This window comes from Artibeus jamaicensis, unplaced genomic scaffold (genome assembly GCF_021234435.1).
Source record: "Artibeus jamaicensis isolate MK-2021 breed Jamaican fruit bat unplaced genomic scaffold, CSHL_Jam_final scaffold_612, whole genome shotgun sequence".
Taxonomy (NCBI): domain Eukaryota; kingdom Metazoa; phylum Chordata; class Mammalia; order Chiroptera; family Phyllostomidae; genus Artibeus; species Artibeus jamaicensis.
This window is the reverse complement of record NW_026522049.1, coordinates 3,881,966-3,907,077: the sequence shown is the minus strand read 5'-3', so window position 1 is coordinate 3,907,077 and position 25,112 is coordinate 3,881,966. Positions and strand designations below refer to the sequence as shown.

At 49.8% G+C, this 25,112-nt stretch overlaps 1 protein-coding gene across 3 annotated transcripts in view; it reads left to right on the top strand.

Moving 5' to 3' along the window:
* The first annotated feature begins 320 nt into the window (after positions 1 to 320).
* Positions 321 to 25,112, top strand: part of FANCI (FA complementation group I) — a 37,000-nt gene continuing 12,208 nt past the window's right edge. Inside the window, exons 1-26 of one of the 3 annotated variants that reach the window (XM_053658848.1) lie at positions 321 to 350; positions 4,142 to 4,244; positions 5,247 to 5,319; positions 5,557 to 5,687; positions 6,062 to 6,218; positions 6,298 to 6,355; positions 7,696 to 7,737; positions 8,084 to 8,207; positions 8,855 to 8,940; positions 10,437 to 10,563; positions 11,984 to 12,073; positions 12,751 to 12,887; positions 13,993 to 14,173; positions 14,611 to 14,698; positions 16,035 to 16,165; positions 16,564 to 16,634; positions 16,853 to 16,967; positions 18,409 to 18,531; positions 18,656 to 18,724; positions 20,171 to 20,272; positions 21,137 to 21,310; positions 21,388 to 21,509; positions 22,031 to 22,195; positions 22,857 to 23,036; positions 24,451 to 24,617; positions 24,935 to 25,011. In XM_053658848.1, coding sequence (XP_053514823.1) covers positions 4,161 to 4,244; positions 5,247 to 5,319; positions 5,557 to 5,687; positions 6,062 to 6,218; positions 6,298 to 6,355; positions 7,696 to 7,737; positions 8,084 to 8,207; positions 8,855 to 8,940; positions 10,437 to 10,563; positions 11,984 to 12,073; positions 12,751 to 12,887; positions 13,993 to 14,173; positions 14,611 to 14,698; positions 16,035 to 16,165; positions 16,564 to 16,634; positions 16,853 to 16,967; positions 18,409 to 18,531; positions 18,656 to 18,724; positions 20,171 to 20,272; positions 21,137 to 21,310; positions 21,388 to 21,509; positions 22,031 to 22,195; positions 22,857 to 23,036; positions 24,451 to 24,617; positions 24,935 to 25,011 — 2,874 coding nt within the window. In that variant the 5' untranslated portion in view covers positions 321 to 350; positions 4,142 to 4,160. Of the gene's footprint in view, positions 351 to 2,965; positions 3,030 to 4,141; positions 4,245 to 5,246; positions 5,320 to 5,556; positions 5,688 to 6,061; positions 6,219 to 6,297; positions 6,356 to 7,695; positions 7,738 to 8,083; positions 8,208 to 8,854; positions 8,941 to 10,436; positions 10,564 to 11,983; positions 12,074 to 12,750; positions 12,888 to 13,992; positions 14,174 to 14,610; positions 14,699 to 16,034; positions 16,166 to 16,563; positions 16,635 to 16,852; positions 16,968 to 18,408; positions 18,532 to 18,655; positions 18,725 to 20,170; positions 20,273 to 21,136; positions 21,311 to 21,387; positions 21,510 to 22,030; positions 22,196 to 22,856; positions 23,037 to 24,450; positions 24,618 to 24,934; positions 25,012 to 25,112 lie in introns of those variants that run through there. The other 2 variants (XM_037145035.2, XM_053658849.1) reach the window with 2 other exon arrangements.

Below are 25,112 nucleotides of genomic sequence, written 5' to 3'. Positions count from 1 at the left end.
CCTCAGTCGCCACACCTGTAAAATGGTGTTACCGGCCTAATTGTGCCCCCCCCCAAATCATGTATTAAAGTCCCATCCCCTAGTACTTCTGAATGTGACCATATTCGGAGATAGGGTCTTTAAAGGTAATGAAGGCACGTTACCTTAATTTAGGTCATCGGGGTGACCCTAATCCAATATGATTGGTGTCCTTATAAGAAGCGGAGATCTCAGAGATGCACAGAGGGAAGACGGTGTGAAGAGACAGGAAGGAGACGGCCACCTGAAACCAGGGTGCAAGGGAGGCCTCAGGAGAAAGCAGCCCCGCTGAAACCTTGATCTTGGACTTCTAGTCTCCAGAACTGTGAGAAGTGAGTACCTATTATTTAAGCCTCTGAGTCTGTGGTGCTTTGGGATAACAGCTTTCCCAAACAAACAGGTGGAATATTGCATTTTCCCCCCACCCCAGGTACTTTGCAGGGAGATAATTGGGATGGGGTGGGAGCAGTTGGAGAGCTCAGGCTGCCCCCTGGGAAGGAAATGAGGGACTCCATCACCCAGAAGAACGTTCCTGTGCACCGAGAACACTTTTGAGCTAATGCTACCGCCCTGACCGGAGTGGGCTGCACAGAGCTTTTCAGGGTGCTCGCAGGCCATGAGGCCCTCCATGGGGAGCAGCGCTTTCTTTGGCATTGTCTTCGGCTCACAGCCCTTCTGCCTCTGCCTCTGCCCTGCCCGCTGCCCCCCACCTCAAGAGTCACGTTCATGTCTGGCTCCTCTGACTGGAACAATAGTGCCACTGTGTGAGAGACGCTGCCCTCATTGGCCTGGACACCTGTGCTGGCCCCTTGGCAGGCAACCGTGGGCTCCCAGGCGCACTCTGCCAGGCCAGAGGCAGGGAAGGAGGGCGCTTGATTTTGCAGCGCCTGCGTCCTATACCGTGTCAAGGGCCTTATCAGTGTCACCACCTCCAGTCCCTCCAGATGTGAGACAGGATGATCCCCCCCTTTTACAGAATGGGGGACTGAGCTTAAAGCCACACGGCTGGTAAGGACTAGAGAGCAGGTCACTCTAAAGCCCTCCCATTATTCAGCACACACAGCTGCCCCCTGGTCCGGAAGTGAGAGCCACACAGGTGGCACTGCCCAGGGAAGTCTCAGCTGTCCCTGGCTCCTGGGGAAGGTGATGCCACCACACTTTCCTGGGAGCAGCCCCAGGGGACAGGAGTCTGGCCACTGCCTCTGAGGGATGACCCTAGGGAAGGTCCAGGCCTCAACCCCTCCTTTGAGATATGGGAAAACCCGGGCCCGTGGACATTGTGTACCTTCCTTAACCTTACATAGTGGTAAGGAGAGTGTCCTGTCCTGTACGGGCTAGCTGGCCTCCCCTGTCTCTGCAAAGCTCCAGTTCCTCCAGGACACATGCTGGTTCTGCAAGGGAGGTGGGTCTGCCCTGGGACAGATGGGGGTTGGCAGCTGCCAGAGATTCTAGCGATGAGGCGCAGAATAAGCAAATGGATCAGGATGCTTCTTCAAAGAGTATTTGCAAGTTAAATGTCTGTAAGTTCCTCGCTGAGAAGAGGGAAGAAGGGGACCCAGTGCTCCTGGGCTTGGACACCCGAACCTCATCTCATGGCTCCGGAATGTGGAAGGAAAGAATTGGTGCTGATGACGGTGACCTTACAGATTCGGTGGGAAAACTGAGGTCATCTGTCAAGAGTTATGGAGAAGACAGAAAAACCTGGAATGATCCTCATGAAGACAGGAATAGACGAGAGACTCTCTGTTCACTGTTACCGAACAGAGGTTCAAGGGGGGAAATATTTGTCCCACCCAGGGATGCCAGAAAAACTGTTATGGAACAGATACACCGGGGCCCAGACTCCAGAGGATGGTATACTAATACCGTCCAGACCCCCTACTGGGCCCGATCATCTGTCGCCAATTGGAAAGACATCTCTCAATGCCAGAGATTTGTGAAGGGGTCCCCACTCTGGCAAAACCGCATGGCTCCCCCTCCCACCTGGGTAAGAGGGGGTCCTAACTCTGCTAAAACCACGTGCTTCTCTCCCCAATGGCTGCCGTGTCTGGGTTTAAATCCCCGCACCAATCTTCCTCTGTACCCCTATTTCCAACTCCTCCCATGATCAGTTACACCTGCCAGTATTTCTATATTATTACAAGTTTACTGGGCTGTCATCGTGAGTCTGGGCAGGTATGGCCTAGACTCTGTGGTCCCAGAGCCAATCTTCTCCAAGCTCCCATGAAGGCACTGTAACTCGGGGGACCTACCCCCCCCCTTACATCTTGGGGGAAGTGACTTCATCCCCCTGGCTTCAAGCCTGGCCACAGCCATTTAACATATTCAAGTGACCCACCAAAGGCTATAGATATGTTAAATGACCATGCCATGGATTAGCTGCAAGGCTGTGGCTGTACAAAACAGCCCTGCATGTTCCTGCTCCATATGTTCCCCCAACTCACACCTGTGGGGGAAGGGGTGCGGACATCTTATATGTCTCTCCAATATTCTTATACACCTTGAGTTCTGGACACCATTTCCAAATCCCCTCTTGGCTGCACCCTGTATCACTACTGTCCTTCATTTAACACATACTGAGCATGCACTGCTTTCCCACGATATGGACTGAATGCTGGGGTTTCTCACGGGGAACAGCAAAATGCCCTGGCCCCGCGTAGCTTATGGCGAAGGGGTTACTGGCAATCGGATAGCAGGAGGGGCAGGACACCGGCCTCTGCCCTCCAGGTCTTTCTTGTGTGAAGACCTGCGGGGCCAGGCCGCCCTGCGCATGCTCGCTCTGCGGTCCGGCGTGCTAGTTCTCAGGTTCTCCCACCCACCCCGCTTCTAACTGTGAGTGGGGACGTCCCTCCTGAGGCCTCTCCCACTCCCTCTGCCTTAATGGTACAGCCCACCGCGAGCGCCCGGCGGCGGAAGCGAAGCGTGGGGGCGGGGCCCAGTGTTCCCAGCGACGGAAGTGCGGGGGCGTGGATTGCGCGGGAGTTTTAGATGGTGGCAGCGGTAAGCTGAAGGTGACGGAGGAGACAAGTTTCACGCGCGGTTGGGGCGGTGTGGGTCAGCCCCGGGGACGGGGACGCGGGTCTGTGAGGGCGGAGGGGCCCGTTCTGTGGTGGTGTCCCGGGCTTTCTGTGGCCAGGAAGGTCGCTGTGCGCCGCGTCCCCGGGCTTTCGCGGCTCCCTCCCCTCGGGGCCTGTGACTCTTAGGCTCTTGCATTCAGTTCTCCCCCACCCCCCCAGTCAGGTTCGGCGTTTACTCCGAGACTTTTCCCCCTAATTCAGGCCGCTGTCGCTGCCGCGAGAATTAGTCCCGTTACCTCCTAGTCTCTGCTCCTTTCGCGTTGATGCGATTCAGTTTCTTCACATGCTGTCTCGAGCTTGTCAGGTTCTCTCTGGCTCCAGAAGTTTCTGTTGAAGCCAAAAAGTCTCTTATTTGCGGAATAAAATCCAAATTCATTAACCTGGTATTTAAAAATCTTTCCCAGTTCATTCCCAACCTAACTTCATAGCCTTCCTCCTCCATACTCCCCTCCTTGAACTCTCTCCCTCTGGCAGTCTTTTTTCCCCAAATAAGTTTTTCATATCCTTCTATGACTGCCTTTGTTGATGATACTCTCCTTCCCAGTAGTGGATAATGAACACCAGCGTTCAACTTGAGCATGTAAATTTAGCCTCTAGTACCAGCTTTCCTTTGCAGGGAAGATTTGAACACATGTATTCCTTTTTATACCATTGTATTAGCCTTTGCATTTACAGTGCTGTTTGCTTATTCACTTATCAAATATTACTTTATGCTTATCGTACATATTCTTGTCTATATATTATAATAATTATATACTTGACATACTGTTAAGTGATAGCTTTGTTCTAGGCAGTGTTCTGGGTAAAAAATTATGAATCCACTGGATTAGAATAAGTTTCCAATAAGGATGTTCTAGGGAATTCTTGAGACAAGATTTTGTTTGGCTAAAAGTCACCTATTCATACTTTATAGTAGTCCTTAGCCTGTGAGTGTCCACTGTATATGTTGTCCATTATGTCTGTGAAATAGTTAACAGGCATGGAAGGGGGAAAAAATCTTGTTTATTTCCGGAAGTTTCATCAGCTCTTGACTTTTTGCCTTTCAGTGCCCTGGTATGTGCAACAATGGACCAGGAAATTCTGTCTCTCGCAGCAGACAAAGCAACAGACCAGCTGCGGGAATTACTTCAAACCCTGGCGGAAGATGATGTGAGTACGGGAAAGCCTGTTGTGCTAAAAGCAAGTGTCAAGCAGGACAACACATTCAAAGGTCGTAGAACAGTTACTCTGCCACATCCTCTCCCACCCACTCTGCTCAAGAGAAGGATTTAAATGCCAACAGTTCACAGATGTAAAGAAAGAAATGAGGATGAGAAGTGGACCACTTAAGGACATTTGTGTACATTTATACAACTGTATAACCTTTAAATAATTTCTGCAGCTGTGTGCATATGAGCACCTCAGTGCGTTTTTATGGTTCTTAGGACAATCCTGTTTGAAGATAATATCCAGACCACGGTCACTGAGACATTGGATTTGCCTATTGGTGCTCCTTCCTTCCTTTCTTCCTTCCATTTTTCTCTCAAGAGGATAAATTTATAAGCAGTAAAATATTTTGAAATTATTAGTAAGAGAATACCAACCTGTCTTCACTGGAAGTATATGATTATAAAATGGGACAATAATAATTGATCTCAGGTCATTCAGATCCCTGCATGGAGAAAAATTTCTCCTTAAGGTTTACTCAGTCTAGCCCAAATTCTCTCTCCCTTTCTTCAGTTATTGTCTGTCTGAGCCTTCCATTTGTTTTCTTTACAGATATTTTTTTCTGTCACTGTTTTCCTTCCTGCTCTACAGTAAACTCTCTGAGTCATACAATCATGTTCATCTTATTCACCCCTTCATGCCTGGGGCCAAGGAAAAGGAACATGCTCTAGGTGTTTGTTGAGTGAATAGCCCCGAGAGCATTGCCCAATACCTAGTGCTGGTTAAGTATTCTGTAAATGTTTGTCATCTGAGTACATTTCAGTCTTGACAGCCCGGCATCATATTCAGATCTACCATGGTCTATCTAAATAAATCATTGTTTCTAATCCCCGCAGTCTGTGAAGGATATGAACCTGACAAGTATTTTTCACATGGGGAGCTTAGGTCATTGGGGTAAAGAGATTGTTGCAGGAGACTTACAGTTTTTTGCTTCTTTGATCGCAGCTGGTGAATCTTCTTCGGAAGGAGGCGGTGAAGGGCAGAGCTATTGGAGCCCTGCTGAGAGCCCTCTTCACAGGTAATCAGAGTGGGGTCACTGGGGTTCGCTGGGAGGTTTGTTTACTTTCTGCGCATGCTGTCTGAATGGTGTTTCCAAAACTCCTAAGCAGTTCTGTTCTAAACAGCATAGTCATCAAAATGTCCACCATTTTGTTTCTTTGTTAAACGGCACAGCCACGTGTTTTCCCTTTTTATTTACCCATCAGTCTTGTAAGACTTTCCTTTTCCTTTCTGTATCCCTCTTGAAAATGATAAGGTTCCCCCTGCTCTGAGGAAGCAGGAGCTCGCAGGAGACTGAAGATATACATTTGTTGTATCCAGTTGGTGGAATCTGGGGATTTGCAGAAAGAAGTGGCATCTGAGATCATAGGGCTGCTAATGCTGGAGGTGACGTGGGGAACAGAATTGGTTTTGGGGTAGATTTTGGGGGGCTGTCATTTGAAATCCAATAGGCCGAACCCGGCACAGATCCTGTCTATGATTAGAAGGCCGTTAACCACCTAGATGTCTCCATTGCATTTCTGGCATCAGGGACATGCGTCTCATTGAAGAGCTGCTATATTCGAACACATCGGGGAACTGGGGGAGGTTTCTGGCCTCTGCAGTCCTTTATAATTACAACTTTGTACCAGAGCAGAATCCCTTAGGGATGAGTTCTGTTTTCATTGTGAGTTCTAGTAACTCATCAAAAAACTCTTTCTTGCAAAAAGCAAACGTTTACATTTCTGCTTAATGTTTTCTTTATCCCCATAAAATTGTAGGCCCATACTTTTCCAGGACCATCACTCGTTGCATTAGCCAATGAGTTTGTTGGCACAATCAGAAAGGGCAGCCTAGTGAATGGGAAATCTTTGGAGTTACTACCCATCATTCTCACTGCCCTTGCTACCAAAAAGGAAAATCTGGCTTACGGAAAAGGTAACTCTCTTCCCATTGTAGTGGTGTCTTGTCTATTCACATAATTAAATTTATTTCTCAGTGTCTTTTGCATTTCTAGATGAACTGAGTGGGGAAGAATGTAAGACGCAGCTGATTAACACCCTCTGTTCTGCCAGGTGAGTGTTTCTGGTTAACTTTCTGTGTAGAACTTTCTCAGGACTACACGTATCAAAAGAAAGAATTCTCACTTGTTTTAGAGCTTCAGGTCACTGAAGTTTTTAAGTCTGTTTATAATGTGCCGCTTGTATAAAACCACTTAGTCTATGGTGGATTTTTGAGAGATCATCTACTGTGTTCTTTGTTCTAAGATAATACATGTAATTTCAGCTTATGTGACTGTTTTGACATAGCAGTTTAGTCTCTATTATATTTGAGTCCTAAGGTCCTTAAGGCTGAGAAATCACCCTGCAGCTGCAGCTTTTGTATTTTTTTGAGGGAGTCGAATATATAAGTGACGTTTGTATCTTTAAATCAGAAACATGGGAATTACCATAAGAAAAGAGTCCAACATAAAATTCTCATACGTGAACATACTGAAGACAGGAATCTGTGACTAACTTAAGCATACAATAATAGAGACATGAAATTTATATCCGTTAAAAATGCAATGTGTAAAGACATACCTCAAAAATGAAGAATCTTACTCCACACTTTCACTTTCTCAGTGAAAAAGAAGGAGAATACCACATTATGTAATCCTATGGGAACACAAGAGTGTATTACAAAGAACCAGGAGGGAATACCTGAGATTATCTGAACCAGGGATGACCGCTGTTACGGTTCCTTACGTAATATCTTTGTGTAAATAACTTTAGGCACGTAGCAGCACATGTATGTTTATCCATCATTTCATTTGTTTTTAATTACACAAAGGACATTCTTTGGCACATGCTGTAATGTACCTTCCGTTTTTCATTTAACACTGCCAATCATGTCAGTGTGTCTGTGAAATAGTTCCCTAGTGGTCTATTACTTGGCTAACATCTAATTGTTACGTTACTTTTTTTTCCCCCATCAAGTAAACATTTGGCTTTTTTGCTATTCTAAAGTGTTGCATGGAGTAGACATCTATCTGGGTGACCTCCTATACGCGTGTACGTGGGATGTGTTTCTGAGAGCAGGCAGGGTGGGTCTGTGGTTATGCGCATCTTTAAAGTCGGTAGGTATGGCCAGCTCGTCTTCTCAGAAGGGCGATGTCAGCGTACACCCCCCAGCACGGTTCCCAAAATCTCACCAGCGTTGAACACCGTCAGTCTTGGATCTTTGCCAGACTGATAGGTTAAAAACATTCATTTTATTGTTTTAAATGTTATTTCTGTGATCTTGTTTCCCAGTAGTACCAAACTGAACTTGAAATGGCCCTAATTTTTTTCCTCATAACTCATTTTATAAAGGAATATGTAAATGAGTGAAAATGAGATAAACTTACATATTCTTGGTCATTATCTTTAACCAGATGGGACCAGCAGTATACGATTCAGCTCACCGCCATGTTCAGGTAGGCATGCCCTGGTTCTTTTTCTCCCCTGTCCTGCTCCGAGAACTGCCCTGCCAGACGCCGAAAGGTCAAGGGTGCTGTCCGCTCTGTGCCCCGGAAGGGCACCGGTTCCTCTGTTTTCTGTTACAGCCTTTCCTCCCATCCCCTCTTTTTCACTTCAATTGCTCATTTAAAGTACAATTTTGTGATTTTTTTTCCCAAGACATCTTGGCTTGGGTAGGGTTATTGGTTTTCTTTAAGGTTCTCTGTTCAAGCAAATTTAAAAGGGGCCGTTGCAATATGCTGATGTCTCCCAAGTTAGGCGCTGGCGTGATTTGGCTCCGGCTTCCGAATCTTTGCTCCACAGGGACGTGCCTCTGACTGCAGAGGAGGTGGAAGTCGTGACGCAGAAAGTGTTAGAGATGTTCCCCAAGTTGAATCTCCAAGAAATACCGCCTTTAGTCTATCAGCTTTTGATTCTCTCTTCAAAGGTATAAATAAAATATCTTTGTTTTGTTTTGACTCTGGTGGAATGACCAGTCGGGGCCTTTCAGCTTATTTGTATGCTTGATTCATATATTAGGGTGTGGTTGCTCTCATTGTACGTTGGATGATTCGATCTAGTCAAAAGTTCGTGCTTCCAGACAAGGCTACATTTTATCTTGCACTGACTACCACATGTTCTGTGTGTGCAATAAAAAGAGTAAAGACCTCGCAAAGGGTGGGCTATGAGGCCCTTAAAGTCTGGCACAAAGATGTATTTTAACCCAAAGGTTTGTTTTTTAAGATTTTATTTATGTTTAGAGAGGGGAAGGGAGAGAGAAAGAGGTAGAGAAACATCAATGTGTGGTTCCCTTTAGAGCACCCCCTACTGGGGACCTGGCTTGCAACTCGGGCATGTGCCCTGACTAGGAATCGAACCAGCAACCCTTTGGTTTGTAGGGTTTGTGACTCTGTCCACTGAGGCACGCCAGCTTAAACCAAAGGGTAACGTGAAAGTGTCCTGTAAATTCTTATGGTGACTCTAGGTTGTAATTTGTTGACTTAAATTCATACTTGAGAAGCTTTTAACCTGAAAAATTCAACTTGCTGATCTTGCCCTTTCTGTGGAGACCTTACCTGTTTTATATTTTTTCAGGGAAGCAGAAAGAGGGTTTTAGAAGGAATCATCGCTTTCTTCAATGAGCTAGATAAGCAGCACAAAGAGGAGCAGAGTGGCGATGAGTGAGTAACACAGAAACAAAATCATTTCTGCGCATCATCGCATTATGTGTTTTACTTACCTCGCTATTACCTGGCCTTTCAGCCCCTCCCAGGACAGAACTCACAAGTCCTGTCCTAGCTGCTCAGTCATAAAGTGAAAGGAGTAGTGTGTCCTCCCCAACTTTCATCCACACTTTCCAGGAAAATGGCAATACTTGTCCTGGAAGTTGTTCAGTTCGAAACTGTTTATTGTTGTCTGCTGTGTGCCAGGAACAGTGTGGGCCTGCAGTGGGGAACCCGTCAGCCAGACAAGGCTCCTTCTCGTGGAGCTTAAATTTTAGTGAGAAGAAAACAGAAATAAGTAACAAGAAACATATTAAAGTGGGCTGTGCTCTGTAGATAATTCCAGCGGATGATGTGAGGTGGCAGCACGGCTCCTTTGGATCCGGTGGCCGGGGAGCCCGCCGTGAGAGGGCGCTGTTTGGGCTGGAGCCCGAGTGCAGGGCGGGGGAAAGAACGTTTTAAGTTAGTGGAGCTGTTAGTGCAGAGCAGGAGGCAGCGTGGCACGCAGGTGCTTCATCTGCGCCGGTGCTGCTCACCCTCTGTGAACCTCACTCACAGCAGCCTTATTTTGTCTTTATTTTTTGGATGCAGAAACCAAGCTAGTGAGAAGCTAAGGAATTTCCGAAGATCATATAGCCATAGCGCAGCGGGGCTGGGTTTTTAACCCCAGCAGTTTGGCTGCAGAGTTAACACCGTGGATCCTATTGCCGCCTGCTCTTGCTGCTGCTCTAGAGTGACTTTCGGTTGCTGGGCTGAACAGTTGACTAGGAGGTGGTCTTGTGCACTTAGGAAAGACGGGCGGGGAAGTAGGGTCAGGGGACATAAGCTTAGTTTGGACCGTGTTCAGTGTGAGGTGTGCGTCGGCATTCGTAGGGAGGTGTTGAGCTGGCGGTCTGGGCCACGGGAGCGGTCAGGACAGGATTCAGGTTGGAAGGGCCAGATGGGTCACCCAGGGAGGTGTGAAGATAGGACGGAGAGACCCAGGACCGAGCTCAGAGGCACCCTGCCATTTAAAAGGAGGACAAACCAGCAAAAAAAAAAAAAAGAAAAAGAAATTGAGAAGAGATCAGTGACAGTGCCCCAGGAGCTAAGAGAAGAGAGTATGTCAAAACAGGAGTGGTCAGCTGGGTGACATCTGTGAGGCGTTAAAATGGGGCTGACCATTGCTTTTGGCGACCAGGGGTTGTTTGTAACCCTTGCAGTAACAGGCAGTGGCATCGAGTGCGCATGTTGGGAGGGGACAGAGCCTTACTGAATTGGATGTACCTGGGAAGAATAAAGAAGTGGCAGCAATGACCACAGACACTTCTTCTTTCCAGAAGTTTTGCTTGTAAGAGGGAGCAGAGGTTGAGGCCTGCGGTGCAGGGGCCCTGCGCTCAGCCTGCGCCGGTCTGCTCGCACACATGTGCGTCTGCACTGCCGTCTCACTCACACGTTTCTGTTGCATCATTCAGGCTCCTGGACCTTGTCACCGTGCCGTCGGGCGAGCTCCGGCACGTGGAAGGCACCGTCATCCTGCACGTCGTGTTTGCCATCCAGTTGGACTGTGAACTGGGCAGGGAGCTCCTGAAACACTTAAAGGTAGCACCCAGCTCTTGGGGTGCCCCAGGGAACAGGGGCGTTTGGACTCGAGCCGCTCTCGTGCCAGTCAGTGGCAGGGAGCAGAGAGAAACGCTGCGGAGGGGCCCTGGGTCTCGGGGGTGCTTGTCTGACTTTGAAAGTGGGGAGCGTGTGGTGCCCCACAGTCTTAAGCAAGTTCCATTTTAAAGCTGTGCCATGGATATTTTAGTTTTTAAAAAGAGAACTGTTGAGCAGGAAACTGAAAATTTAATCTTAGCTCCATTGTTGCTCATGTGAACTTCCACCCTGGCCTGTCCCCTGTTTGCGAATTGGGGTACCTGTCGCCCATTTCTAGTGTGTTTCAAGGTTTTGTGAGGCTGAGCCGTTCATTAAATAGTTGAGAAGCACTAAGATAAAAGTCTGGAGCAGTTTGAACTCTTTTAAGGACGTGTTTTCTTCGGAAATCACATTTTGAAATTTTTAACCCACAGAAGAGTTGGAATCCTTTGGCAGGATGAACATCTGTGTGCCGCTCCCCTGAACTCACCGTATTTGCCTCATCTCACGGTCCCTCTCTCTCCCAGTATGTTTCTCTGACCCGTGGCAAAGAGGGAGTCACGGCACTTCCGGGCCTAAGCCCTTCTGTGTTTCCTGAAGATGAGCATCAGCATCTTTCCAGTCTTGTGAGGCATCCAGCCCAATTTTCTGGTGTTTCATGTGGTTGGATCGGTCCAGTTTGTTTTCTTGCGTTTAGAGTCAAGTCAGACATTTTCGGCAAGAACGTGCCCTGCGTGAGGCTGGCCGCTTCCTCGTGTGGGCTCAGCCTGCTCTCCGGAAGGGCCACGCACCGCCTCAGGCCGCCCGGCCCTTCCACTGGAGCAGGAAGGCAGCCAGACAAATAAATGTGACTTATTTGCCAAATGTTTTTCCAGTCTGTAGCTTGTCTTTCATTTTCTTAGAGGTGTCTTTTGAAGCATAAAAAGTTTTCAATTCTGATCATGTCTGATTTATCCATTTTTTTCTTCTGTAAGGTTTGCTTTTGATATTGTGTATAAGAAAAATCTTTGCCTGATCCAAGGTCTTGAAGATTTTCTATTTTCTTCCCAGAAGTTTTATAGTTTTAGCTCTGACATAGTAGGTTTCTTTTTTTTTTTTTAAGATTTTATTTATTTATTTTTAGAGAGAAAGGGAAGGAGAGGAGAGAAACATCAATGTATGGCTGCCTCTAGTGTGCCCCCTGCTGGGAACTGGCCTGCAACCCAGGCACGTGCCCTGACTGGGAATCGAACCGCGATTGCGTGGTTCCCAGGCCCGCGCTCAATCTACTGAGCTACACCAGCCAGGGCCTGACATAGTAGGTTTCTGATCCATGGAAGGACCATAGGCTGTGTTACGGTTTTAAGAAGCGAGCAATGGCTTTGTCGTTGTCGGTCTGTTCCAGGCTGGACAGCAGGGGGACTGTGCTGCCGTGTGTCCCTTCAGCGTTGCCCTGCTGCTCTCCGCGACGAGGATACAAAGGTTCCAGGAACAGGTACTGACCGGCGCCTGCTGGCTTCCTTCCGTGCTTGTCAGGGGGGACCTGGGCCTGTTTGCTCTGTTCTGTGTTGCCCTTCCCTAAACCATCTGGCTCCGGCCCCGGCCCTGGCCCTGCCAGCCGCAGACTCCTCCGTGAGACACAGAGAGCAGGCCCAGCGGTCGCCTCTCTTCGGGGCTGTCCGGGGACTGCGTCAGATTCTCGGTGCCTGGTTGTCACTCTGCTTCCTGTGGTTTGGTGAGCCGGGGGTGGGGGTGGGGGTGCGACACGGGCATAGGAATGGAGGAGACCTCACACAGTCCAAGTCGTAAGAATGGGGAGTTTAGCTGAGTCTTCACTGGCAGTTTTATGGTACTGTAGCTTTCCAGAAATTGTCCCTGTTTCAGTTGACATTAATGTCCCTAGGTAAGTTGCAGGGATGACAAGATAAAATCCTCTCCCCCTTCCTCTCATGTGTTTCCTCCTCGTGGGTGATATCACGGTTGATTTTAGCCCGTTTTTTTTTCTTAAGGAAGGCCTGTCCTCAACTCAGTCCCCACGGAAAAGTCCCAGTGTTTGTGTGACACTCTTCTAGTGAAACAGTTGTCCTGGGGCTCTGTGTATGGCAGCAAGCAGGAACGGGTGCAGGGGCACCACTTTTTGCTTCATTTTTAAAATTTCTTTCATTATATTAGGTGTTCGACTTTTTAAAGGCTTTGGTGTTTAAAAGCTTTAAGGATCTTCAGCTTCTCCAAGGCTCAAAATTTCTTCAGAATCTAGTCCCTCACCGAACTTGTGTTTCAGCCATGATCTTGGATGTGGTAAAGAATAGGTGAGTTCATGACCGTACCCCACTAGGTTCCCGAGGGATTCGGTATTAGAAAGCGTGGTGTGTTGAGTGAGGGAGGGGCGTGTAAGAGGACTAAGAGGTAATGTAAAAAAAATGCAATAAAAAATTAAAAAGTCTGGTGCCACACCCCAGGCCTGTCAGAGAAAACTGGTGACCACAGCCTCTGCTGTCACGGGTCAAGGTTCGGTCCCTTTCAGTGGTCAGGCCGGCTCTCCCTGAGGGAAAGGTCCTCGCAGCCCGAGGCCTGCCGTCTCGGCCACCCTGGTAGCAAGAGCACGAATCCAAAACCACACCCTCACTCCTTCCACCAGGTCACAGCTCTACTGCAGGCGAGTGAACGCACTAACAGTTTATTTGCCTTGTTGAAGTTGGGGGCTAATGGGTGGAATTGAATTAGCAGTTTTAGGCAAATCTGTTTTAAACTAAGTTGAAAAGTCTGGTAAGCTTACTGGCCGTTATTTTAATTTCCGGGTCTACATTAGCTGTTGTAACAGCCTTTGATGTGCCATGCTGCATAATATTCTTATTTCTTTGAGGATATTCATTACACTTTTAAAATATCCTGTGTGTTCCATAAACCTGTTCCTTCAGATACTAATTCTCTTCACTGAGTTTGGTGCTTCTCTTCCAAGGCGGGTCTTTTTGTTTGATTTGGTCTCGGATATTGGTTGTCTCCTTACTGTTTCTGGTGGTTCCCGTTAGTGTGAGAGGGCCGTCTCCCCCTCACTCGGCCTGTCTCTGACGTGAGGACGGCGTGGGCGTGCCAAGGGCTCATCTTCCAACTCCAGCGTGTTGCCATCCTCTCCGGGTGCTGCTCAGCCTCGGGCCCAGGGTCCTCTACTCACACATCCCAGCTCGGGGGTCGGCCTCATTGCTGCTCCCTTCCCGGCATAAACTGGGGGGCTGGGGGGTCTTGGAGAAGAAAGTAGAGAAGGAAGTTGGGTGCCGTAAAAACGCGTGAACAGAACAGGCTCACGTGAAGAGTGTTGTCCAGGTCGAGTTTGGGAAATGTGGAGCGTGGCAATGAAGACAAGGGTAAGGTATTTTACTAAGCTTTTCCTTCTGACTCGGCTTTGTTTTCTTGCAGTGTTCATAGTTGGGATCATGTGACTCAGGGCCTGGTTGAACTTGGCTTCATTTTAATGGATTCCTACGGGCCCAAGAAGATTGCTGCTGGAAGAGCTATTGTAACCAGCTCAGGTCTTTCTAGAACACCAAACCAGCATGCGTGCCAGCTGGGAGCTAATATCCTGCTGGAAACTTTTAAGGTGAGACACTAGTTTGGCTGCCACTTTCTAATTTTATTGAATCAGATTATACATAGGGCACAATATTTGCTGGGAGTTTGGGGGACACAGACGTTCGAGTCCTGGGAACAGAGACTGGGATAGTGAGTGAAGTGCTGCAGTTCCAGTTCGACGGAGCACTTTCTTTCCTTTTATTTGTGCGTAAGGGTATTCCCACGGGATCTCTAGTAGGTTCGTGAACACAGTGGTTTGTCCTGCTAAGGCCTGAGCTGAGCACAGGCCGAGGGTAGATCCGAGTGCTCCTGCCTTTCCAGGGGCTTCTCCTCACACCTGTCTTGTAATGAAACACTCAGGTCCCACGCGTATCAGAACCGCCCTTCGTTCTGCGTAACAAGCACTGAGCACCGGAAGCTGGAAGTCACCGAGGAGTGACCTGTGGGCTCTTCTGTTCTTTTCAGGTCCATGAGGTGATCAGACAGGAAATTCTGGAGCAAGTCCTCAACAGGGTCGTCACCAGAGCGTCCTCTCCCATCAGCCACTTCCTCGGTATTGAACTCAGAAAGGGTGGTTAACGTTCCCAGGAATGTTTTTGTCTAAGTGCCGTGGTGTTTCACTTGTGGAAAACAAACTTAACTCCAGTAGTTCAGTGCAGCGGCTCCCTGATGTGCTGCAGGGGTTTTCGACGCGTGCCTCCCCTGGCTGCTCGGTCAGGGTGCGCCTCCCCCAGTCCAGGGCTCGTTCCTGCTGGTGTTCCCGTTCGGTACGTGTTTTCCCTTGTATCTCGGATGCAGGGCCGTTTCCTTCAAATTCCCCTTTCTACCGTCACCACTTTCCACTACCTCAAGCCTGGCCCTCCAAGTCCCAGAAGCCAGAATTCCTTTTTATCTTCTCACATACAGTTGGTATCTCCGTTCTCCCATTCTTTCCCTCACACTGTTCCTTTTTCCTCCCTTTTTCCTCCCCACTCCTTCACACACCCACTGCCCAGTGCCTGCCCTACAGCCCAGCATTTAGACCACTGCTGTGGCTTCTCAACCACAGCCTCTTCTGTCTGCGGCAGTCAGTCTGCATATTGCCGCTAGATGCGTGTCCCAGATCACCACCCCATCACCCCATGGCACTGATTCCTCCACTTACAACCTGTCAGCTCCTTCCATGGCACTTAAGATCCTTGACAGTTTGATCCGCCCTTACCTTCAGCTCTTCATTCTGGTCCCTCCCTCCAAGTCCATGATGCTGCCCCGTTCACTCTCCATTGCGCACCTGCCCTCCTGCTTTTCCCGCAGCAGCTCCGTGTGGCCTGTCCTGCAGAACCTGGCTGAACGCCCTCTCTCCACTTTGCTACAGCGTGCCCACGGTGATCTATCTTTGGACTCCTGTGTGATCTTTTCTGCAGTTTGCTAGGCAGTAAACTGTTGGGGATTATTAGCCATTTGGTATTGTTTTGTTATTTACCTCTTTCATTGTTTTAAAATATACTCCACTTGCAACTGCATTAAAATTTTTGAAGGGAGAGAGATCATGTTTTGTGCCTTTGTGTGCTCCTTATAGGACCATCACACTTTTAATTGCGTGTAATCCAAGTGTGCACGTTTTCACTACCTTGGCCTGGAAAGATAAAGACGCTGATACCGCTGGTCCGGGCAGCGTCACGGGCTTCTGTCTTCGGACAAGTCAGTCTTTGTGGTCTGACACCATTGCAGGGGAGAGTGCAGTGTCCTGGTCACAGTTACCGTAGAACAGATAGGAGCGGCAGAAGTTTACACTGCAATATATTTGACTCGAGAAACGAAACAGACTTTTTACCATTTCTTTCCCCAATTTTTTCTTTTTATTTGAAATTGGTTATTGGAGGCAACTCATTATGGATTTTGTTTTTCAGAGCTGCTCTCAGGTATCATCATGCATTCACCCTTAGTTCTTCAAAGCTGTTCTTCTAAAGTCACAGAAAGCTTTGACTATTTATCCTTCCTGCCCCTTCAAACTGTGCAAGGGCTGCTGAAGGCCGTGCAGGTGAGTCTCCTGCAGAGCTTGTGGGAACAGATGTGGAGTGGCGTGGAAGTCGGGTGTGTTTCTGTGTGAATGTGTGTGACTGAGAAACCCCGTTGCTCTTGATTCTGAACCTTGGCTGTGTCTTGAGGACGGCAGACTTAAAGGACGGCAGACTTAAAGGACGGCAGACTTAAAGGACGGCAGACTTAAAGGCACGCACAGCTGGCTCCTATTTAGTGTTTCCAATTTAGCAAGGACACTGCTGTCCTTACTGCTTAGCGTGACACACACTGAAATGTGTGTGTAAAACGGACCCAGAGTGCCCTAGCTCAGCCAGATGACAGCAGGATTGGGTGGAAAGGGGCTCAGGCTGACAGACAGGCTTCCTCTGGTTCACCCACTGCTGCCGCCTCTTTCAGCCCCTCCTCAAAGTGAGCATGGCGATGAGAGACTCCCTGATACTCGTCCTGCGGAAGGCCATGTTCGCCAGGTATGTCGCACCCCACGGGACTCTAGGGTGTAGTGCCGGCCACTGTACAGGAAGTCCTCCGCCACCCCCATCCTTGTAAATTCAGTTTATGTTGCTCTCTGCATCGCTGTTGTCACGTCGTCCATCTCCGTACAAAAATAAGTGGGTTTTTTTGACCCAGGAAGCTATTGCTGCAAAGTCAGCGTTGTTAATGGCTTCTCTGTCTGTCCCTGAGCCAGACAGCTTGATGCCCGAAAATCCGCGGTGGCCGGCTTCCTGCTGCTCCTGCAGAACTTCAAAGTGTTGGGCAGCTTGTCGTCCTCCCAGTGCAGCCAGCCTGTCAGCCTCAGCCAGGTAAGGGTCGGCCCTCGGCTCATCCTGGGCCCACGGGCGGGGGAGCTGGTGACCCGTGCACGGGTTTCTCTCCCTGTGTTCCGGCTGTGCAGACGTTGGTGAAGCAGAGTCGGGACCGCGGTGACGGGGGCGGTGTCAGTTCACCCTCACTGACAGCAGGCCTGCATCTGGCTGAACGGCTCTGCGCTGTGGCAGCCGCCAGTTCGGCATGGACACTCGAACTGCAGCCAGTCCAGACGGGGTTGTGCCGCACATGTGAAATACACGCTGGGTTTTAGAGACACAGTGTGACATCTAAGGGTGTGGACTCTGATTTTCATGGTGAACGCACATGGAGATAACGGTTTGGACGTGTTGGGGTAAATAAAACAGAGCTAATCCCTTCACTTTCCTTTAAACGGGTCACTGTAGGTTCTAGATTACGTCCGTGCGTAGCGTTTGTGGTCTGTCGTGCTGGACACCATGCCAGATGCTTTACCTTCCTTAGTCTCTTTAGCAGTTCTCAGAGGCTAATTATGTTTATCGTAACACTCCCTCCTTAGTAGATTCTTTGCTTTGCACATTAGCATCTGGTAAATGCCGTGGTCGGAGAAAGCAAAACTTTTTACAGTAATCCGGTAATGTGGGCTTCGGAACAGTACGGATGTCTTTCTAATGTAAATTGCATGCTGTAGATTGTACCCAGCGGATGTTAACATGCCAGTTTCACCGGGAACCCTTTGTTGCTCTAGTGTAACTGTACAGAGCTTTTGCATGTAGCACAGGTTAAGTATTAGGAGCACTGGGCATCCTTAGTATGTTATCATCTCCTTTGTAACAATAAGCAAATTGAAGCCAAGAGGGAGGAAATAACTGGCCCGAGGTGATGTCGTCTGTAAAGGCTGGAGCCGGAGCTGGACCCCCTAGCAGCCTTGCCAGAACGCCAAGGGTCAGGGTTGGGGGTTATTTCTCTGTGGTTGCCGAGTGTGCTATGTAAATGAAACAAGGGGTGTTAGTGTCATGTTCATTTCAGAAGTAAAAAGTAGTCATCTCTAACCCTTTCAGGATTTTGTAGACACAAAGAGAGCTAGGTTCTTCTAGCTACTGAAGACGGTTAAGGAAGGGTTTTAAGCCTTTTCAGTGAAGTCGAGTGTCTCAGGAGTGACTGGGCTGTGGAGGCGCGAGAGAATCTGTGGGCCTCCCTGGGCAGCGGACACTGCCGAGAAAAACCGCAGGGCTGGGGAAGACTTCCCTTTATGAAAGTGCCTGAAGCTCCTCTCATTCCAAAGCAGAATCGGCTGACCCTTGACCTAGCCTAGTGGTGACTGTGATGTCTGCCACTGTCCCAGGCTTTGGCATTTGGGGAAAGCCAAGTCTTGGTTTCTCTGAACCGAGCACGGAGGCTCGTCTCACCTCCCTTCCGGGCGCTGCCTGGTGAGGTGGAACCGCGCGTCCCTTTCAGGTCCATGTGGACGTGCACAGTCGCTACAGTTCCACTGCCAACGAGGCTTTCTGCCTGGAGATCATGGACAGCTTACGAAGGTGCCTGGGCCAGCAGGCGGACGTCCGGCTCATGCTGTACGAGGTGAGCCACAGAGTGGGGCACCGAGCAGTTTCCCGCTGATCTTTCCCACTTCATAGTGTTGTTCCTGACTGTAAAAGCATAGCACACACACTGGTCTATTCGTTCTGTGTTTGATTCCTCTCAGGGGTTCTATGACGTCCTTCGAAGAAACTCACAGCTGGCCAGTTCCATCATGCAGACTCTGCTGTCGCAGGTGAGACCAGGCTTTACAGAGGCGGAAAACGGGAGGCGGGCGCCGAGCGGCGGGGGACGTCGCCCAGGCCTTTCACAACACGGAGTCATTCCCAAACAGTGACCGGTGCGCCGTGACCGCCCATGTGCTGGCCATGCCGCCGCGTCGCACAGCACCCCTCCCTTAGCAGTCCACGTCTGCTGTTGGGGGCAGATGTTGAAGAACCATTTGTTCCAGGGTTAGAGAGGGATCTGTAGCCAGTACGGCAAAATACTGCCGTGTGACTAGTCTGGGTGACACATAACGACCGTCTGTTAGGTTATTTTGTGTACTTTTCAGATTAAAAAAAGGTGAAAAATTGTGAGATATTTCTAAGAACCATGAGGATGGGAAGAATTCGGCTGGAGAGTATCTAGTGTAAATAAGACCTTCTCCCCTCACCACTTGCTCCTTAAGCATTTTATTTGGATTTTTAATGGAGCTGTACTGAGATCGAGTTCACGTCCCATACTGCACACCCACCTGAAGTGCACTGCTCATTGGTCTTGCGTCTGTCTGTGGGCTCACGCCACCTGTCCACACCCGTTTTTGAACATCCCATCCCCTCAGAAATTGGCTCTCACCCGACTGTCTCATCCCTTTTCAGCCTGCCCAGCCCTCAGCCACCACGAATCCACTTTCTGTCTCTGTGGGTTCGCCTGCTGTGGACATGTCATGTCAGTGGAATCGCATAATAGGTGGTCTTGTCCTTCAAAATGTTCTCAAGGGCGTCTGCAAGCTGTTGTCTGCATGGTTGTTTTTCACCTGAACGACCAGCCTGTCCCCACTCGCACACTAACACGGGTAGGAAAGCGTGATTGAGGGCCTGGAGCCGTGCCGCCCAGCTGTGTGGAGCGCACAGGCCAGTAAAACTGTGTGGACTCGGGGAGCAAGGAGGAGAGTAGGGCCGCTGACGTTTTCCTTGAGCTCTGTCCTCTGCCACGCAGCGTGAGGAGCCCTGGGCACACGTTGGCATGTGTGACCCTTCACCAGCCTCACCTGTTTCTGGTAGTAGTGCCCTCGGGTCGCAGGTGAGGAGCCAAGGCATAGCCTTCCTGCAGTCATTCGCAAGTGGGGGGACCGAGGTTTGGACGCGGCCGTTGTGACTCGGGAGCTGGTATTCTGACGATCGGGCCGCAGTGAGGGCGCCGGTGGGAAAACACCGCAGTGAGAACGCAGGAGCCGGCGGGAGGGTCGTGTGGGGGGGGAGGGGTGGTGGAAGTGGAGCAGGAAAGATCTCAGCTAGCACGGCACCTAAAGCAAGGCGAAGGGTGCGGGTGAGCCGGAGCGGTAGAAACTCGCCTGCATCCTTTGGACATTTGGAAATATGTCTTAGGAGGTGTTAATGCACAAAACAGGCCATTAGCTGGACCACTTACAGAAGTGACAGTTGCGTGCCACGGTGTCTTTCTCCCTCACCAACTGCAGCTGAAACAGTTCTATGAGCCACAGGCTGACATGCTGCCCCCTCTGAAGTTGGAAGCCTGTGTTCTGACCCAAGGAGATCAGATCTGTCTGCAAGAGCCACTGGTGAGAACTCATTCCTCCTGAAACTGACTCTTCCTGTTGAGTTAAGCATCAACCCTGTCGATAGGGTTGATCTTCAGAAAGAGGTATTTTTCCCTGTGAAATTCTCTTTCTGCTGCTCCTTGTGAATTTTCACTCTGACATCTTCCCAGCTTTTCTTTTCGGAGCCATCCCCACCATGTGTCTGCTGGTGCAATGTCTCTGTCAGCATTTCACTGTAGGCCCTCCTGCACGCCCCAAGCAATTTGTCTCCCGTTTATGGCTCTTTGATTACCGTGCTAAATAAACACACTTTGAAAAGGGAGTGGGGTCTCCGAGGAGCAGATGAACCCAGGGGCCGGCTTCATTTCTCTGGAGGGCGCCTGTGATTTAGGCCACGCTGGACTGGACTCTGTCGGCCCTTCAGCGGAACCAGGACAAGTTGGTTTTCTGTCCTTGCTCTGTAGCCTCAGAAGGACAGGGAGAGAAGATAAAGTTCAATTCTTCCTTCTGCCCCATGATTTAGAACTCGCCTCCACAGGTTGTCCTGTTCCGCCTTTGTACTTGCAACTTCTCTGCCAGGAGGTGCTATGGCGTCTCCCAGAGGTTCCTTCAGCACCAACGCGCAGCCTGGCTCCCCGGTGTCAGCACTGGGTCAGAGGTGCTGCCGTCTGGAGGGTCAGCTGCTTATGAAGCCAGTTCCTTTGGGAGAGGCCAGAAATCATGCCTCTGTATATTCGGGGTTTTTCCAGTTTTATTAATTTGTGTTGAGTTATTTTATGGTACTAATGAATACCTTACTTGCAGATAGGAAATACTTGTTGATCAACATCAGCTTCATCAGTTAGCCCCGAACACTCACGAATGTTTCATTGTTTTCTTCCCCAGGACCATCTGCTGTGCTGTATTCAGCACTGCTTGGCCTGGTACAAGAGTAGAGTGATGCCCCTGCAGCAGGAAGAGGAGGAGGAGGAGGAGGGAGGATTCTACCAAGAGTTAGACGACATGCTGGAGTCCATTACCAACAGAATGATTAAGAGCGAACTAGAGGACTTCGAACTGGTAACTGCTGAGTCTCGGGTCTGTTGCGAAATGGAGGCTTTGCGTAGCTTGTTGGCTTTTATTGTTGTGTCTTTCAGGATAAGTCGGCAGATTTTTCTCAGAGCACTGGTGTCGGCATCAAGAACAACATCTGTGCTTCTCTTGTGATGGGAATTTGTGAGGTTCTGATAGAATATAATTTCTCCATCAGTAATTTCAGGTAAGGAGTTGCTATGACCCAGGACTCCATTTTATGGGTTTGGGGTTTTGTTCTGTTTTTTGTTTGTTTGTTTTCCTTTTTAGCTCTAACAATGTGCCAGGTGTCCAACAGATTACAGACCGTGGCTGTGTCTCTTAAATCGATATCTAGCCTAAGAGCAGACGCTGTTCTTTTGGCCAGAGATCTCGAGACCTGTCTGCGCCAGACAGGCTGCTGAGCACCATGCCTCCGGCAGGCTTTCGTTCATGGAGACTTCCCCAGAGCCAGACTCAAGAACTCCGCATCGTCAGAGGGGTATTTTGAAGGGTGGTGGTATTGGAGTTCATGCTCTCTATTGGCTGGTCCAGAGAAGGCAGGGAAATATAACCCAGACAGCGGCACAACTGGGTGTCCCGTGTCCATAGTGAAGGTCCATTTATTTACGACACTGCTTCTGAACTGCAGGAGCATTGTGACTTCCTTACGCCTGTGTGTGGCGAGGAGCCACAGCATTCTGATGCTTACCTTTGGTCTCTACACAGTAAGAACAAGTTTGAGGACGTTCTGAGCTTATTTATGTGTTACAAGAAACTCTCTGACATCCTTAACGAAAAAGCTGGTAAAGGCAAAACGAAAACGGTCAGCAAAACCAATGATGGTTTCTTGTCCCTGAGGTTTGTGTCCGATCTTCTCACCGCTCTCTTCAGGTAAGGCCCTAACAGAGCGCCGGAGGGCACGCTCGCAGGCCTGGGTGGGCGTTATTACCTGGTTGGGATTCATAATTCCTGCTGTACATACATGTTTCTGAGCTTCATGAGAGCCATTTTAGCAACTAAATGGAGCCCAAGGAAGGGGTTGTGGGAACCTCTGATTGATAGCCAGTCGGTCAGAAGTGCAGATAACAACCGAGACTTACAATGAGCCTTTTGAGTTGGGCGTCTTTGGAACTTCCCATCTGCAGCCGGAGGGTCTTCCAGAACTTCTGGGATGTGACTGAGGTGCTGCCTGGCCTTGCACCAGGTGCCTAACCTGGGGGGTTGGGGGAGGCTGGCGGGACTGACCCTGAACCTGTGGGGTCTTTGTGCTGTGCAGGTGGGCAGTGTCGGGATGGAGCTGACTGCTCGGACACCGTGCTGGTGTCTGAGAGTTGCCTGGTCGTGTGGGGCAGAAGGCATCCCCCCCCACACACACACAAAGGAAGGGGGGTCTGGGGCAGTTAATTTAGGCAGCTGTGGCACTGGCTCAGGCCCGGGGTCCAGCCTGCAGCACCTGCTGGACGCTGCAGCTCTGAGCAGTCCCTAGAGAGCCTAGTTTCAGGTCCCAGGAACAGTCGGGGAACTTCTCTCTCCCTCTCCCTTCTCTCCCTAGGGACAGCGCCCAAAGCCACGAGGAAAGCCTGTCTGTGCTCAGGTCCAACGGTGAGTTCATGCGCTACGCGGTTGGCGTGGCCCTGCGGAAGGCGCAGCAGCTCAAGGAGATGGGGCGCGTGAGCGGCCCCGACGGCCAGAACGCAGACAGGATCTTTCAGAACCTCTGCGACATAACTCGGTAAGGTGCGCTCCCCTCCGAATCCTGCCCCTCGGGCTGCAGGCTCTCGCAGGAGGAGGACTTAGAGTGACGGGGACGGGTCTAAATCAGGGGACAGAGAGGACTCCCACTCCCGCTTTCAGGGCTTACTTGTAAGGTTGCTGCGTGTCAGATAGCGCGGGACTGGCAGAGTTGGTGGAACAGAGTAGACGGCTCAGAAATGACACAGGTGATGGTCACCTGATCTCACAGGTGTGCAAAGCGATTTAACTGGGAAAGAAAGGTCTTCTCTACTAATGGTTTTGGAACAAGTGGGTATCCGTATGCAAAAGACCCCAAACTTTTATCCATTCCTCAAGTCATATGCAAAATATTAACTGGAAATGGATCAGAGACGTGAAAGTAGAGCCGAGAAAAATCTTTTTGATCTTGTTTTAGGTAAAGATTTCTTAGGTGTAACACCAGAACACAATCTTTTTTTTTTTTTTTTTTTTAAGTAACTGCACTCTTTGAAAAACACTCAGGGAAATTAGAAGATAAGCCCCAGATTGGGAGAAAATGTTTGCAAATCACCTCTGGTGAAGGGGTGGTAACTGGAGCACAGAAAGAAGTCTTTTTTTTTTTTTTTTAATTTAAAAAAGAAAAGCCCAGTTAAAAAGTGGGTACAATGGTGAACACTTTACCAGAGAGGATACGTAGATGGCGGTCACAGGAGGACAGAAAAGGACGCAGATGAAAAGCCCAGGGAGACAGTCACCACGTGTCCGTCCGGATGCCCAGACGTGAAGAGGCCTCCCGGGCCTGTGTGCTGTCCTGGGTGCGGAGGGGCCGGGATGGCACGGCCACTCTGGAGGGCGGTCGGTCGGGCAGCTTCCTGAGAAGGGCACGTGCCGCTCCTCGGCGTCCACCCGGAGAAGTGAGAGCACAGACCCTCGTCGGGGGCTTGCCTCTGCAGCCGCTTCCCCTGCAGTGGCAAAACTCGGGAACAGCCTGCATGCCCACTGGCAGACGGGTGGAAGGACGGGCGCCTGTGGCACATCCGCGCCGCGGGGCGCCGCTGGGTGACATGCGACGAGCTGCTGGCATGTGCAGCAGCACAGGTGAATCTCGGAAGCATACGGTACCAAAGCCCGACTCAAAAGGCTGCGCACGCACTGGTGCCGTTTCATGTGATGCTTTGTCAGTGGTAAAACCTTAGGGATGGGGGACAAAGGAGGCAGTGGTCGCCTGGGAAACCAGGGAGAGAGAACCGACCACAGAGGAGTGTCAAGGAGCTTTCAGGGTGAGGGCAGTATCCTGAGTGTGCGGATGGTCACACAGTTTTAGTTAAATCTCATAGAGCTGTACACCCATCTGCGGGGTGTGAGTTTTACTGTACCGAAGTTGCACCTCAGGGAGGCTGACTGTAACAGTAAACCCCCTTTGCCCTGTCCAGGGTCTTGCTCTGGAGGTACACGTCCACCCCAACTTGTGTGGAAGAGTTGGGACGGAAGGAGAAGGGGAAGAGCATCTCGCTGCTGTGCCTGGAGGGTGTGCAGAGGATCCTGAGCGCCGTGCAGCAGCTCTTCCAGCCCCGGCTGCCCCTGTTCCTCCGAGCGCTGGGTGCGCCTCCTGCTTTCTTCTTCTTAACGGACCATCTTCATTCCATTTATTAACCTGTCAAAGGTCATGTGAGGACAGTCCTGATGTTGCTGGCAGGTGACCGTGGATTCAGAATTGGCATATACTGGATCCCACCTAACCACAAATAGTGACTGGAAAATGGAATGTGGTGAAATGAAGAAATGGCAGAGTTTCTCTTCCGAATACGTTTAAATCTGTTTCTGGACTTTTGACTTTCTAAAATTTTAGCTGTTAAAGCAAAAAACCGTAGTAAGTCTGTTTCAAAGAAGATAAGCTCTTTACTTTTCCTTCTGTAGATGTCCCCGATAATGAGGGAGAAGAGGCAGATGTCGGCGTCACCCAGCGAGCCGCATTCCAGATCCGGCAGTTCCAGGTGAAGCCAGCCTACCCTGCCGCAGTCAGTGCCTCCAAGAATCAGCCTTGGAGTTGGCACACAGGGACAGCCAGGAACCTGTGAAGGGGTGGAGTTTGTCT